Raw genomic sequence first — 14,464 nt, forward strand, 5'->3', positions numbered from 1 at the left:
GGGAGGTTTGGAGCGTCTTTGCTTGAAAAATATTATCACCGGGGCGGGGGGAGGGGGGCAGGGGGGTGGGAAATATATATATATATAGGGTTTGGGCTTGGAAGTAGATGGGATTCTTTGTCCGCGAATCGCAGATTGACGCACTGACAAGTGTCTTTTCTCTCGAATTTAGGCTGTAATTTATGGCCGCTCTTTCTAACACATTAAGTCAACACCGGTGGAATCGAGTTGTAGATCCGGATTCCAGCAATGTTTAGATCCAGATTTCGATATTGAAATGCCCTTATTGGCATGTAAATGCCACTTTAACACATCCAAGACTCTGGAAGAAGGCCATCTGTTTTGCTTTGTGGCTTTACACTAATAAACAAAAGGTAAAGTATATGGCAGGCGGGAAAATGAAAGAAATAGAAGCATCGGCGGGAGCCTTTGGAGACAGCCCTGCTCCCTTGCAGATAGCTCGGCTCTTGATATGGCCGCCGCGCCTTGCAAATCAGGGCTTGTCTCTTTTGACACCGAAGTGAAGAAAATTTCGTTGACTCTCTGTGGACCCCGCAAAGCGAAGCCTGCGTGGGCAGACCAGCTCCAGGAGAAGCCCGGTAGCACTTCCCGCAGCTGGGCCGGGTGAAGGAGATGTTAGGCGTGTTTGCGTTGTAATTCAAGAGGCATCAGTGACTTGAGACATCCCCCGTCCAGCTGAGCATGCCTCTGCTGTGTCCTGCCACCCAGGTTCTCCCCACAGAGGCTCTTCTCCCTTTCCCACCTGCTGTTCACTTGACATTTCTTGGAATAGTTATTATATTTACCTGCAAGAGCTTTCTCTTGTACACGGCGGGGGGGGGGAGGGAGGGCGGGGGGGGGGGGGGAGCGCGGTGCGTCATGGCGCGGAGAAAGAGGGGAAGGGACGGTGGAACGGGCTGGGGTTAACGCCAAAAACACACTGGGAGCCATCTCCTATTTTGGCACCCCATCAAGCGCTGGGGATAGCAGCTTGGGATGGGAGAGAGAAGCCGGACAAGCTTAGTGCCCAGGCTAATTAAATGTGCAGTCCTTGGAGAGGGTCCTGCAGTGTGAGGAAAGACTGGCTGAAGAGAGTTTTTGCTTTTGAAGGGTGCTCTGTTTATTTAAGTGTCAGCATCCATCCTGAGGTGAAAAGGTTAGCACTTGACCCAGGAAGTTCTCCTGTTTGTGCTTCAGAACTAGATTGGGATCATAAATTCCTCCCAGTTACAAAGAATGGAGAGAAAGGCCTTATATTTTCTAAAAATAATATTATATGAGCATAGGAGAGGAAGTTTTGTGTAGGAAGTCAGATTGAGCAGCCAGAGCTCTGACTCTGACAAAACAACACAGGAGGGGTTGTGAGACTCTTACTCCCTTTCCCCTTTGGAAAGACCCCAGTAGAAGAAAAGAAGAGAAACAAAAGCGCTGAGCCCAGCCTGTGACTCAGCGCTGACGTCACACAGAGGTAGGCAGACAAGGGCTACCTGAAAGTGGAATATATTTATTACAGACATTATAAGGACCCGTAAATCCTGCCCTGGATTCCACTGCTGGTGGAATCACAGAGCCTTTCATGATTGTACAGAAAAATCAGGAGGACATTTTGCTCACACACGACAACTGATAGAACTCAGTGTACCCGCAGTACAGCAAAGCACGGTGCGTCATGCAAAGGTCTGGACACCAACCACAGAAATTATACATTCATTTGGCCATTTGTCACATTCACGAGTAGTTTGAAAAGACATCGAGTTTAAAGGAAGGTTAATATGAAAATAGGAAGAGGCAAGGTCTTTTGGATGGTTGTGCCCTTCAGCTGCACATAATCCAACACAGCATTTGGGGCAGGGGGAAAAGGAGAGGGAGCAAGCACACTGGGCAAGGTTTAAAAAACCTAGTGCAATTGAAGCCTTGTTTGTCACATTTAAAGAAATAGCGCTACTTTTTTGAGGTATCTGCTTGAGCTTAAGACGTTTACTTGATACGGTCGTCTACTTTACCAATATAAAAATGGATCCAGTTTGGCGAATGCACTCACCCTGCTTAACCTGATAATCGAAACATCATTCTAGAAAAATCTGTAAAAAGATAAATCTCTCGGACAAAGTATTTACAAGCAACAAACTCATTGACACGAACAAAGAATACATTAAATTAAGGGGATGAAAGTCGTGTAAACACTTGCAATAGTGCATCTCTTTGTGAGGTTATGTACCCTAAATAACCTGTCTTTCACTCAAGGAAACTCGGTGGAGCGTCCTTGCAGTGGAGGAGGGAGACCCTTATGCGGATGCCAACACAGCTCCACCGTTAACAGAAAAGGAAGGGGGGGCCAGGAAGAAAATTCCCCTGGCACCAAGGCGCCGGGACCCGGCGGAGCCGGCACCCCCGGGGCCGGACAGCGGCGGAGGCAGCAGGGGAGGGAGCGGCAGCCCGCCGGGACCTCTCGGGGATACCGACCGACCGACCGAGGGGCCGACGTAACAGCGGCGGACGGACGCGTGCCGCTCTGGCGGGCGCGTCGCGCCGGGCGGCCGTCGGGCGCAGCCGGTCTCAGTTAGAGGCAGCGAGCGTGTCCGAGGCGGAGGAGGCGGGCGAGGCGCTGCAGGGCGAGGAGCAGGACTTCTCCGACGAGTCCTCCGCCTTCTCCTCGCAGCCCGTGGGGGTGGTGGGGGAGATGGGCAGCAGCCCCTCTTTCTCCCGTTTTTTTTGCTTCATCCGCCGGTTCTGGAACCAGATCTTCACCTGCGTCTCGTTGAGCTGGAGAGAGGCGGCGATCTCCACCCGCCTGGCCCTGGTCAGGTATTTGTTGAAATGAAACTCCTTCTCCAGCTCGGTGAGTTGCTTGGTAGTGAAGTTAGTTCTGACGGTGTTGGGCTGCCCCACGAAGCCGTACTCGCCAGCCTTGCCTGTGAGGGGACATGCAGCGGTAAGTGAGCGCAAATGATTTATAGGCGATGTAATCAATATGTCCACACCGGCTAAGCGATAGGGAGCAAGAACTTCTTAGGATAAGAGGGAAACCCCGGCAGAGTGAGTGATGGAGTGCGAGGTGCTAAACCGGAGTCAGCCTCTAGTGTCAGAGCAAACTTGATAAGTGGTTTATGAATTACTAGAAATATGACCACGGGAGAAGAGGAGAAGGGGGAGTCAGGAATAAGTGAGGAATAAGCGGCGCTGGCTTTCAGCTGCGCGGGCAGGCAGCCGCGACTGCTCCCAGAGGTGCGGGCCGACCTACCTGCCCAGAGCCCCGCGGGATACTGCGCCTCTTTCCCCGCTCCCGCGGCGGAGAGAGAGAGGAGCGGCCCCCGCCCCGGCCCTCCCGCCGGCCACTGACCTGTTTTGGGTGGGTTTCTTTTCACTTTCATCCAGTCGAAGGTTTGCGCCGGCGGCGAGGTCTCGGTGGAGGGGGAGCGGGCGTTTTCCCGGTGGCCAGCGTGGAGGGGAGACAGGGCATGGTTGTAGGTGCCCAGGGGCAGGCTCTGCTGCTCCTGCCCGTAAGGGGGAGGCACGTACTGAGCGGAGGCCCCCGCGTAGCCCTGGTGCGGGAGCGGGTGCTGCGCAGCGGCAGAGGAGGAGATGCTCCCCGAGTACACGGCGGGGGCACAGGGAGGGAAGCCGCCGCCCAGCTCCGCGTCCTGCCCCAGGGGGTAGGGGCCGTACGCCGGTCCGAAGCCCGGCGCGCTGTAGGTCGGGCCGCAGCCGGGGTGCGCGTAGGACACCCCCAGCCCGCCGTGGTGCTGGTAGGCGGCGGGCTGGGCCGGGGTGTGATGATGGTGGCGGTGGGGGCTGATGGGCACCCCGCGGCCCGCCAGGAAGCGGTCCTCTCCGCTGCAGCTGCCGGCGCTGACGGCGCAGGGCTGGAAAGTTGTAATCCCGTGGTCGGGGTGGTAGGCGCGGGCGGCGCAGCCCCCCGCCTCGCCGCCGAGGACGGGGTACTCGAGGAAGGAGCTCATCCTCACCGCGTCCCTCTGTCACGCCGCCACCGGGTCTTCAGCGTCCGGCGGGGCCGCGCCAACTTTCCCACTTCCTCCATGGGGCCGGCAGGAAAATGACACGAAGGCGCCGGCAGCGGGCAGGCACGTGGGGGACGGCAGCCAATGGCTGCGGCGCCCGCGGGGCTTCCCCGGCTCCTGTCGCTGATACAGCGCCGCATCGGGGGCATTTAAACGCCGAGCGCTCCGACCGAGCGGCACCGCGGGGCAGGGAGGCGGTGGCCGTGGCCCCCAGGGGGTGGGGGGCGGGCCGGGCCGGGCAGGGCTGTACACACACACTCCCGCCGCGGCAGCCCCCTGGGTCTCGTCCGCCAGCTGAGAGAAGAAGGCAGGAGAGACCTGGAGGCTGCGCCCGGCCCGCGGAGCCCACCGGCCGTCCCCTCCAGGGTGAGTGCTGCTGCCAGTGTGCCCCAGCATCACCCTGCTGTCGGCGCTGTCAAGCTTGCACCGGGCACCTCTGCTGCCCACCAACCCCCGGCCAGGGCAGCGGCGGGGGTGGGGGGAGGGGGGGTGGCTAGGGGAGGCGATTGGATCCACGGCACGGGCGAGGGATGGGGCGGAGAGAGGCGCAGACAGTGCTGAGAGCATCAGCCCTTGGAACGGGAATGAGAATGGGACCGTCGATGCGGTTGGGGACTTCTACCGGGATGGGAATTGAGATAAGGACAGGAATGAAGGTAAGGATAAGGTACAGAATAGGCATGGGACCGAGGATACGGATGTGGATGGGATGCGGGTGGAGGTGGAGACGGTAACAGTGCCGGTGCCGAGGGGTCTCGCTGGTCCAGCCCCGCCGCAGTCCCAACGCGACGCCACGCCAAGAGTTAAAGGGGCTTGTCCAGTCACATCACCAGGCGGCCGCGGACATTAGCATGGAAATTAGGCGCTTTTGGGACTGACGGCCATTGTGCTCTCCCAGGCTCACCGGCCACCCTCTGGCCCTCATCCCTGCTCCCCCCGCGCCTCCGCCGGGCTCACCCTTGCCAGCTTACGGAAGGAGGAGCCGGGGACAGGAGGACGAATGATTGGACGGGGGTCCGGGGACTCCGCAGCCCATCTGCTGTGCTCCCGCAGCGCCGCTGCCGCCCGTCCGCCCTGGGACAGGGTGGGGGGACGGCTGTCTGGGGTGTCGCGGGTCGCAGTCCGAGAAGACGACCCGGGACAGGGGCAGAGGAGCGGAGGGAGGTGCAGAGCCCGCCGCCCCGGCCCCTTTGTCCCTGCGCTCCACCACCGGGGTCGGCGGTAGGGAGAGATGGCAGATGGCCAGTGGCAGAGGCGGCCCCAGGACCCTCGGGAACCGCTCTGAGCATCGACTCCACCCAACACCGTGGGGAGGTGGGTCAAAAAATGGGTGCGTGGCCAGAGAAGGAGGGATGGCGGTGAGATGTAGGTTACGGCCTCATATGCGTTTTACGTATGCGGAAAGGGAAAGGGGAGGTAAAGGCCGGGCATTCGTCTGTCCCAGCGCACCCAACCGTCTGCAGGCAGAAAGGACGAGACCAAAAGTCTTCAAAAGAAGTTCTGCGAAACGTCAGCCTCGGAGAAAGATGGATGGAAAGTCACATCCCCTGACACTAGCCCCAGGAGGGGCTACCTCCTCTATTTCTGCAGGTGCCAGTCTTACGTCCCTCTGTTCTCACGCTCGATCCTTGCTTGTTTTGAAATCCAAAAGGCTCTTCCACCCCGCCACCACTTCCCGCTCACGAATACACACGCACACACCCACATACACACCCTCAAGCTCCTCCCTCCCACACGAACTACAACACAACAACACTAGGTGCAAAGCTCTCCTTCCTACTGCTATTAGGTCAGCCCTTATCCGACGGCATCTGCACCGCCGCTCTACTGTCAGCCAAAACCGACGGGCGCCTCTCTCTACCACGCATCTATCCCGGTGCCCTCAGTACGTCTATTTGTTCTGATTTACTACAGAGGCAGGGATGGTTAAGGGCCCTCTGGAAAGGTTCCGTTTCTTAAACTGCAGGGGGGCGGAGTGGAGGACAAGAGCAACAACACTCTAGAGGCATTTATGATATTATACTGCGCCAATTTTGGTTATAGTTGCAGCTGTAAACACATTTATTTCATTCTTGTAAACCAGTTGTGATAAATACTTCATAAAGCAGAGAAAAAAAAAGACAGTGATTAGGACTGCTTACTAATAAAAGGGCTGACATCCTCTCAATGCTTTTTCCTTCAGCCAAGAAAAAAATATTTTACTACAAGTAGATCCGTTTTACCCGTAAATTCCGATCAATCACTATTCTTACAGTCTCCAGCATCCTGAAATCCTTTTTTCTCTGCCTTTTTGGTGCCATTGTCTCTTGTTGCATTGTCTCTCTGGCGAGGCTCTCGGGTTTTGCTGCCCGCACTAAGCATGGGGGCAACATCATGAGAAGGGACGGAGCAGAGGAGGAACACACACCACACCCCCCCTCCTCCGCGGCCAGGCGAGGGGGAGTTACTGCCCCTTCCCTTCAGGCCATCTCGGCCCCTCCGCGGCTTCGCTCCGCGTTTCCTGCCATGGAACTGAGGCTGAGGGGGCGATCCCGGCTGTTTAGGCTTTTCCGTGGGAGTGTGCCCCCGCTGTGGCCCCAGAGTTCACCCAGAGCCTCGGAGGCGGCTCCTGCTTGCCGAATTCCCCCATTTATTTAAATTGAGTTTGTGAGAAGTTTAAACCTTGTAGAACGTTTCCTTTACCTTTTTCCTTTTTTTATTTATTTTTTTTTTTTTTACGTCTCTGGGTTTTGTTTGGATTTTTGTTTGTTTGTTTTTTGGTTTTTTGTTTTTTGTTTTTTTTTTTAGTTAGTTTTACTTTGGTTTTCTTTAAGTGTAGTCAGCATCCGGAAATCTGGGTACAAAAGAAACCCCAACCCTTACATGAACGTTGCTGTCCAATTTAACCCAGTGGCAGAGGAGTGAAAATGCCGGTGAGGCTGCTCGCTTTCCGCAGGGACATGGCTGGAACAGAGGGAAGGAGGAGAACTGAGGCCGAGGTTTCACCGCGCCCGCAGCCCAGCCAAGCTGTTGTTTTAAAAGAGCAATAAAAGTGAATTATGACTAAACGCCTTCTCACTTAATGGTTTTAGACGGGGATCCCCAGCCTCGGCAAATACGTAAGAGGATTTTTATTTGTGAATGTGTTCCTGCAATTGATCTCTTTGATGACATTCTCATTCATAGAAAGAGTTTGATTTATGACTTTAGGAAGAATTGCGTTCAGCCCTTCCAGCTATAACCCACGCATCCCAGCTCCACAACGTGTTACAGGGCTGGGAGACAACACTGCTCGCATGGACGGACAGCAGAGCCCCGTTCACAACCCCCCACCCAAGCCCCACTCGCACTCACACGCACGCAAGGAGCCGCGAACGTCCCCGCCCGGGATCCCCTGGCCCCGGAGCGGCAGAGCCCCGCTGGCATCTGTTGCTCTGTTTTAGCCCGAAGGACGGGGCTCACCCTCCGCTTTGGGGTTCGGTAACACCGGGTGGCAGGCATTTTGGTGGAGATTTCTGAAAGCCCGTCTAACTGCCTCCAGTAGAAGAGCAGTGAGCCCGAGAAAATTGTAACTTTAAAGTCAGAGTTTCCCCTTTTCGTTTTCAGTCTCTCACCTCTAGAGAAGGCTTACACAGAAAAATATCTTCGGGTCTGCCCGAGAAGGATGGAGTGGAGAGGCCGGTTCCTCCCTAAATATTTTTTTCTTCCCCCTGCGTTTCTGCCACCCTTTTGATTTCACAGGCACTAACTTCTCTATTTCCTCTCCTCCTAGGGCTGATTTCTTGGATTACTCAGCACGTGAAAAGTAACCAACCACATTCTTTGTGAGCTCTGATATTTTTAAAGATACGTTTTCTGAAATATCTTGCTGGCTGCTAAGCACTACTTTCTAGAAAATCAGGATTAATTTAAAAAAAAATTAAAAGCATCTTTCCTTTCATTCATGTAACAGGCTGGTTTCTGCAGGAGACGCTTATCCTACTGAGTCTCTCTTATGTTCTGCCTGTGGCAGAGAAAGTCCTCGTTCATGCTTTTGTTACAGCTCAGGATTTCCAAGCTTTGTATCCTCACAGAGATAAGATGCCATATTTATACATTAAAAGGAACAAATCTCCATCAAATCTGTGAACGGTTTTAATTTCTTTAGTTTTTTTTTCCTTCCCTTATGAGAATCCTTAAAATAAAGAAAATGAACGATTTTTTTTTCTCTCTAATAAAATTGCCAAAAGGGAAGAGCTCGTTGTCAGAACGTTGGATTTTTATTATTAGTAAATTAATAGTGGAAGGGATGGGGAGAGATACCCGTCATGTTATCCATCTTGAAAGCAGAGAAAAAGAGAGGAGAAAGAGAAAGAAAAAAGAGAAAGTTCCTTGTAGCAAACAAGAATTTATTCTACCAAAAATATTTATGACAACGCATCCTAGTGTAATACAAAAATAAAAAGAAAGTGAAGATACATTCCTATATGATCACTTTCTCACAGACCTCATATATTGCTTTCATAGAAGGACCTAGAATGTGGCTAGGTTAAAACTGAACACAACTAAAACTTCATAAGGAACGGCAAAATGGCATATCAGAGGGAAGGAACAAACAGAAAATAGTGAAGAGGGAAAGGGAAGGGAAACATAAAATTAATTCACTGGGGAAAAAATTTAGAAAAAATAAGGAGGAGAAAGCAGGACCCTTGGAGAGGACTTCTTTAATTTCTTAGTAATTCAGATGCTGCAAGTCAATTGTGGTGAGTGTGTCTGTAAAAAAGTCAAAACTGTCAGCAGAGATATCTACAGGACTGTCCAGAGATCCTGGCAAACTGGGGGAAACTGCATCTGAAAGCTGTAGGCAGGAATCTGTGGAAAAAACGTTAAAGTCCTGTAAAGAAGGAACATCTAGGGCCTCAGGACTGTCATTGTTCAGGCCAGCTGCACAGTTCTGGGCCATTGTTGAGAGGCAGTTTTGAACAGTGGGTGACTGATGCTGAAAATGTTTCAGATTTTTCTCATTGCTCGTTAAAGGCGAAACGGGGAAAGTTTGGGATTCGCCATTGTGCGCATTCTGCGCCTGCTGCTGGGAGAGGGCATTCTGCTGGAAAGCGTAGCCTTCCCGCTCCAGGAGAGCGCCGGAGACGTTGCTGAGGGCTTGCTCGAAGAGGGATTTCTCCTCCTCCTCCTCTTCTTCCTCGTCCACTGCTTTTTCGGGGTCCTCTAGGTTCTTAAATTTCCCCTCGCTGTTTTGATTCTCCTTGCACTGGGTCTGTCTCTTGTGCTTCATCCTCCTATTCTGGAACCAGACTTTGACTTGTCTCTCAGTCAGATCCAGCAAGGCTGCAATCTCAACCCTCCTTGGTCTACAGAGATACTTGTTGAAATGAAATTCTTTCTCTAGCTCCAAAAGCTGGGTGTTGGTGTAAGCTGTCCTCAGGCGCCTAGATCCACCGCTACCGCTATCGGGGATTTCAAGGGGGTCTGTTAAAAAAGAAAGAAAACAAAAAAAAGAAAAACACCACCACCACACGCACCCCAAAGCATCACCGCCCGAACAGCGAAAGCAAAGGCACACGGACACACATACAAAACAGATTAATGCACGGATTGAATTTCAGCACCCCAGCTCATCGCATCCCGGGGGGGTGGGGGGAGTGCTCTCTCTGCATGTATGTGTCTATATCTATATGTCCATATAGCATAAAATAGCAACTGCAACAAAATGGCCGCCTTTGGATGCAGTAAACCCATTGTGTTGCACTGCTGAGCGTCCGGTGCTGCGTGTCCCTCGGCCACCTCCGCCAAATCGCTGCCTCCAGCTCCCCAACCTCCCCACACCAGAGCAAACTTTATATTAGCCATACCGCAATTTATAATTAATGCATCAGCTGCTTAGCTGAGCGGGAGCAATCTATCACTCTTCATTACTGTCAAATATCCTAACTCTAGGACGGCGAGACAAGAGAGGTCAGCTCCAACTCAAATAAATCATCCCGCATTAGGCAAGTTTGGGGAAAGTTTGGGTTTCCATCGAGCCCCGCCAGCTCGGTCCTTCCCGCCCGCCCGCCCTCCGCCTCGTCCCCCCGCGAAGCCGGGGGGATGCGGGGAGCCAAAATAGCGGCCCGGCAGGGCTGGCGGCACGTCTTTGGACTGACCTTTGTGGCTGAGGCAGGCAGGTCCAGCGGCTGAGGCGGAGGCCGAAGCGGGCGGCAGCGCGGATCGCTTGGACGCCTTTTTCTCTTTCATCCAGGGGTACTCCGGGGGCGGCGGGGCGCCGGCGGGGCCCGGACTGCCGCTGCGGCCGCGGGGGCTCGCCTTGGGGCGACCGCCGCCGCTGTGGCGAGGGTGGCTGCCGGGGTTCAGGCTGGGGATGGTCTGCTCGAAAGGAGGAGGAATCAGTGTCGAGTGTGAAAGCGTCGAGTTCTTGATTGATGAACTTTGAAATGTATCACCGACAGGGGGAAAAGATGTCAGGCACTCAGCAAGCGATGGCTGGCTATTGATAAAACCGATCTCTCGCTCAAATGCGAAATTCATGGCCTTCAACTGGCAGCCCCCGCGGAGAAAAAGTTCCCTCGGATTCAGGGGCCTCGGGGGGAGGGGAAGGCCCAGGAAAAAGGAGAGAGAGGAGAAAAAAAATATAGCATAGAAGATCGCTGGTGGGGTGTTTTTTTTCTAATTCACTGATTACAGCCGTATGGGGACCGTGCTACTATTAAACTATTGAATTCATGGAGACAAGGTTGAAATTGGACCGAATTGGCTGTCACATGATTGCCTCTGCCCAATGACAATTTGGGCTTTAATCAAAAGAAGCCACTGTCTGTTTGATTGATCCAAAAAAGTCGGGAAGGAACGCCTCATTGGGGGCCAGAAAGGCTTTATTTACACTTTTTTTTTAAAAGGGGAAATGATATCTCGAGTATCTATCCCCTTGGCGTCCTAATCTGAAATGATCGGGGATGGGGAGGAGGGTGCGTGTGCGTGGATATGTTTGTGAGAGAGGCTGCGAGAGAGAGAGAGAGAGAGAGTGTGTGTGTGTGTGTGTGTGTGTGTGTGTGTGTGTGTGTGGCTGCTCGTCCTGCAGCCTGCTGCCTTCCTCGCATCCACCCGCACACTCTTCTCTCATTGTTTCGGACTGTCAGGAAAACGCTTTGCACCTCACAAATCATTTAAGCACCTCAGTCTGACGCCTTGAGTCATTAACAAAGTAATCCATTAATCTTCAAAGTTTTGACACCGTCAGGCCCCCGCATAAGAAGTTGCACCCAGGCAGGAGTCTGAAGCAGAGGGTCTTGATTTTTCCTAGGAATAGCACTTTCTCCAAAACTAGTTTCTCCTTCCCGACTCAGCCTTAATGGGCTCCTTTGTATTTTTTGTTTGTTTGTTTGTTTGTTTGTTTGGCTTTGTGTTCTTGTTTGATTTTTTCTTTTTTCTTTTGTCCTCTTTTCCTCTTTTGTTGTTTTGTTGTTGTTTGTATTTTGGTTTTTTTTGTTTTGTTGTTGTTGTTGTTGTTTTTGTTTGGGTTTTTTGGGGGGGTTTTTTTGTGTCTTCTTTTTTTGGTGGCTATCGGGTGTACAGTATGAAGAACAATCGGTCGCCGGTGCTGAGCCATTGTTTATCAGGATATTCCTCAGCAACCCTACTTCGAGGGGAAGAGTCACATAGGCAGCAGCCCTGGCGCTTCATGACTTCCCTCTCCAGTTGGCGTCCCGGGATTGGACCGTAACACATAACCCTAGGAGAACCTCTCTGGGCGAGCCAAATCGCGAGGCTGCAAACGCGTCTGGCTGTTGCCTCTTAAAAAAAAGTATATATCCCGTGCCTTAGCTTGCAAACGATACTCCCGTCTGCTGGCATAATTTGCTTAATAACCGTAGTAGGCTGGGTCTGGTGAGTATTTTCGATTACCAGGAAATATATGGGCTGGTAGCGGGTTTGTTTTCAAGGGCCAGACAGAGCGAAAATGCTGCGGGGTTCTGACTTGAGAGACGGCACTCGCCTCCGATGCTTGGTTCTTGCCGCCACCTCCTCCAGTCACCCCTGCCAGGTCGAGGCAAGTCCCGAATTTGGATGCTTTTGGCATAATTTTCCAGCCATACTGAGGCGACAGGGAGTGTGATGACAATGATGGCCACAATCACCAACCCGATGAATCCTATGGTCACAGCCGCCCTAGACAGCCCGGACGGGGCTTGCTTGCCCGCGGAGCCCGGGGTGCACGACGGGGTGGGGTGCGCCGGGGGCCGGGGGAAGGCGCTTCCGAGCCGCTCTCCGCGTCCTCCAGGAGCCAGAAACCATCGCCAGCGGGATGAGGTGCCGTCTCGCTTTATTTTCGGAGTTGCCAAACAGGGGTCGGCAACCGTCTTCGTTATTATATTAAAAAAAAAAAAAATAAAAAAAAAATAAAAAGGGGGGGGAGGGAGGGGAAACAGAAAACAAGACCCAAAGCACTCAGTGGATCAGTCTGCGTCCAGTCTGCACGAAGTGCATTTTAAAAATCAGTTTTAAGTTAATGCATCCACAAGATATAGCATATCTGCGAAGGCATTGGAGAGAGGGGGAGGGGAGGGGCCGAGAGGCTTTAAATGGGCTTTTTGGTGGTTGCTTGTTTAAATAAAATATAGAACGAGACTTGTCATTTAATCCCTCAAAAGGGATGCCTTACAAATATCGATGCTGTTGGAAAATGCAAGGGGTTTAATTTTCTTGCTTTTAGTCCAAACAAAGCTCTGGTGGTGTCTGCCCGCGATCAATCTTGGCCGCCAAAAGGTTTGACAGCTACTGGCCCTTAAGAACACATTTAAAGCTTCTTGCTCTTTCCAAGATCAAATGTGGCCGTGAAAAGAGGCAGAGCAAGAAACGCAAGTAAACAAGGAAAAAAGCTGTTTTTAAAATATGCTGGCAGAGGACTGGGCTACTTGTGGGAAAAGTCCAGTTTTATTTTGCTCCTTTATGACTACGTTTTCTTTTATTTTCTCTGATTTTTTTTTTCCCTTTGGAAAATATTTGGATTAAGAGCAGGATGACAAATAATAAAGAGAGAGGTCTGGACTTTAACCAGGCTTTGTGAGTAAAACCTGTGTGGGTGTCTCTATTCTGCACATTTGTTTCTTGTGGTCAGTCTAATACAAAAACCACCTGGAACAAAACCTTTGCAGAGAGGACGCGAAATTCTTGGGAGAAACAATTACTTCTGCTTCCAGGGGCATCTTTTAATCGGACGAATCTTAAATGCAAAATTACAAATTCTTATTTGCAACCTACAGTCTCTGAAGAGAGGATTGAATATGGTTTATGGAAAGAAGGGGGGGAAATCGCCTGTATTTTTCTTTCTTCGGGGTGGGAGGGAAGTGAAACGCCAACTTCCTTCTATTTGAACATTTTCCTAAATGCAATTCGTGGTGCTAAAGGAACCACGCAGTAAGTATTGTGACTGTACCGTTACCTTTTGTTGTATCTAACCTAACTGATCCGAGAGCTGGGGGGGGGGGGGGGGCTAGAATTTTATACGGGCGCTCCTTTGAAACGAGCATTGTCTTGTAATGTTGCAAAAATGCTTCCTTCGCCTACAAAAGTAATAATCAGTCGCTGGTCTGTATTGGGTAATAATCAGGTTTCAGTGAAAAATATTAGCCTGCATAACCTTTCCTTCCACGGTTACATGTCTATATATACAATAAACAGCACGGTATAAATCTATTTGCTATCCTTTTCTTTGACTGGGCAAGCTTTATCTATTTATGCAGAAAAGCTCTATATAGATTCACGGATGCATGACAATGTTTCAGCATCAGGCAAGAATGGTTCTGGGAACAAGGTAAAGCCCAAAGATTAATAATATTTCAGCATGAGACCAAAATGGCGACATTTTTTTTCTGTGCTCTAAAAGATACAGATGGTGAACAGCGTGCGTTATTATCTACACAGCATAGGAATATGTCTTTATAAACGTGCAGGGGTATATTTTACCTAGTCTATTAGGGTCCGTTTTGATTTATCTTTCAAGTTTCAATCTAAAAATTACGGACATTTCGCCTGAAAGGAAGAAAAATCAGATTTAAGCACAAGCTTGCTTAAATCTCCATTTTACCTCGAGCCGATTAGGTACGGGGACCCCTCCGGGTGCCCGTTTGGGGCCGGGACCGTCGCCCTTCTGCAGCGTCCCCCTCCCCCGACAAAAACACACACCGGCACACACATCCACACCCGCCCGCGGGAAGAAACGGAACACAACGCTCCCCTCCCCCACACCTTCAAGCTGTCGTGAGAGGAAAGGCGGCTCAGCAAAAATGAAATCAGCCTCAATAAAATATTTTTTAAAATTCGAGGAAAAAAATAGAGAAAGGAAACGGTAAAATCCACTTCTTAAAGGAAAAGGGGAAAACGGCGGGGTTAGCGAATGGAAGGATGCACACACCCAGCGCATTCGCGGTTCGGCCAGACCCTGCTCTCCCACCCTGCTCCCCAGTGCTGGCGGG

At 51.6% G+C, this 14,464-nt stretch overlaps 3 protein-coding genes across 3 annotated transcripts; 1 reads left to right on the forward strand and 2 right to left on the reverse strand.

Moving 5' to 3' along the window:
* Positions 1–1,484: 1,484 nt before the first annotated feature.
* On the reverse strand, positions 1,485–3,959 carry HOXA1 (homeobox A1). The gene is made up of 2 exons (XM_053945056.1): positions 3,341–3,959; positions 1,485–2,912 (listed from the first exon to the last, which is right to left on the reverse strand). Exons 1-2 carry the CDS (start codon positions 3,957–3,959, stop codon positions 2,557–2,559), a joined length of 975 nt encoding a protein of 324 aa, XP_053801031.1. The 3' UTR covers positions 1,485–2,556.
* Positions 3,960–4,054: 95 nt separating this feature from the next.
* Positions 4,055–7,066, forward strand: LOC128784259 (translation initiation factor IF-2-like). The gene is made up of 4 exons (XM_053935724.1): positions 4,055–4,385; positions 4,918–5,333; positions 5,464–5,609; positions 6,910–7,066. Exons 1-4 carry the CDS (start codon positions 4,055–4,057, stop codon positions 7,046–7,048), a joined length of 1,032 nt encoding a protein of 343 aa, XP_053791699.1. The 3' UTR covers positions 7,049–7,066.
* Positions 7,067–8,285: 1,219 nt separating this feature from the next.
* HOXA2 (homeobox A2) lies at positions 8,286–10,520 on the reverse strand. The gene is made up of 2 exons (XM_053955792.1): positions 10,139–10,520; positions 8,286–9,464 (listed from the first exon to the last, which is right to left on the reverse strand). Exons 1-2 carry the CDS (start codon positions 10,518–10,520, stop codon positions 8,710–8,712), a joined length of 1,137 nt encoding a protein of 378 aa, XP_053811767.1. The 3' UTR covers positions 8,286–8,709.
* Between the last annotated feature and the right edge of the window lie 3,944 nt (positions 10,521–14,464).

This window comes from Vidua chalybeata, chromosome 1 (assembly GCF_026979565.1).
Source record: "Vidua chalybeata isolate OUT-0048 chromosome 1, bVidCha1 merged haplotype, whole genome shotgun sequence".
NCBI lineage: Eukaryota > Metazoa > Chordata > Aves > Passeriformes > Viduidae > Vidua > Vidua chalybeata.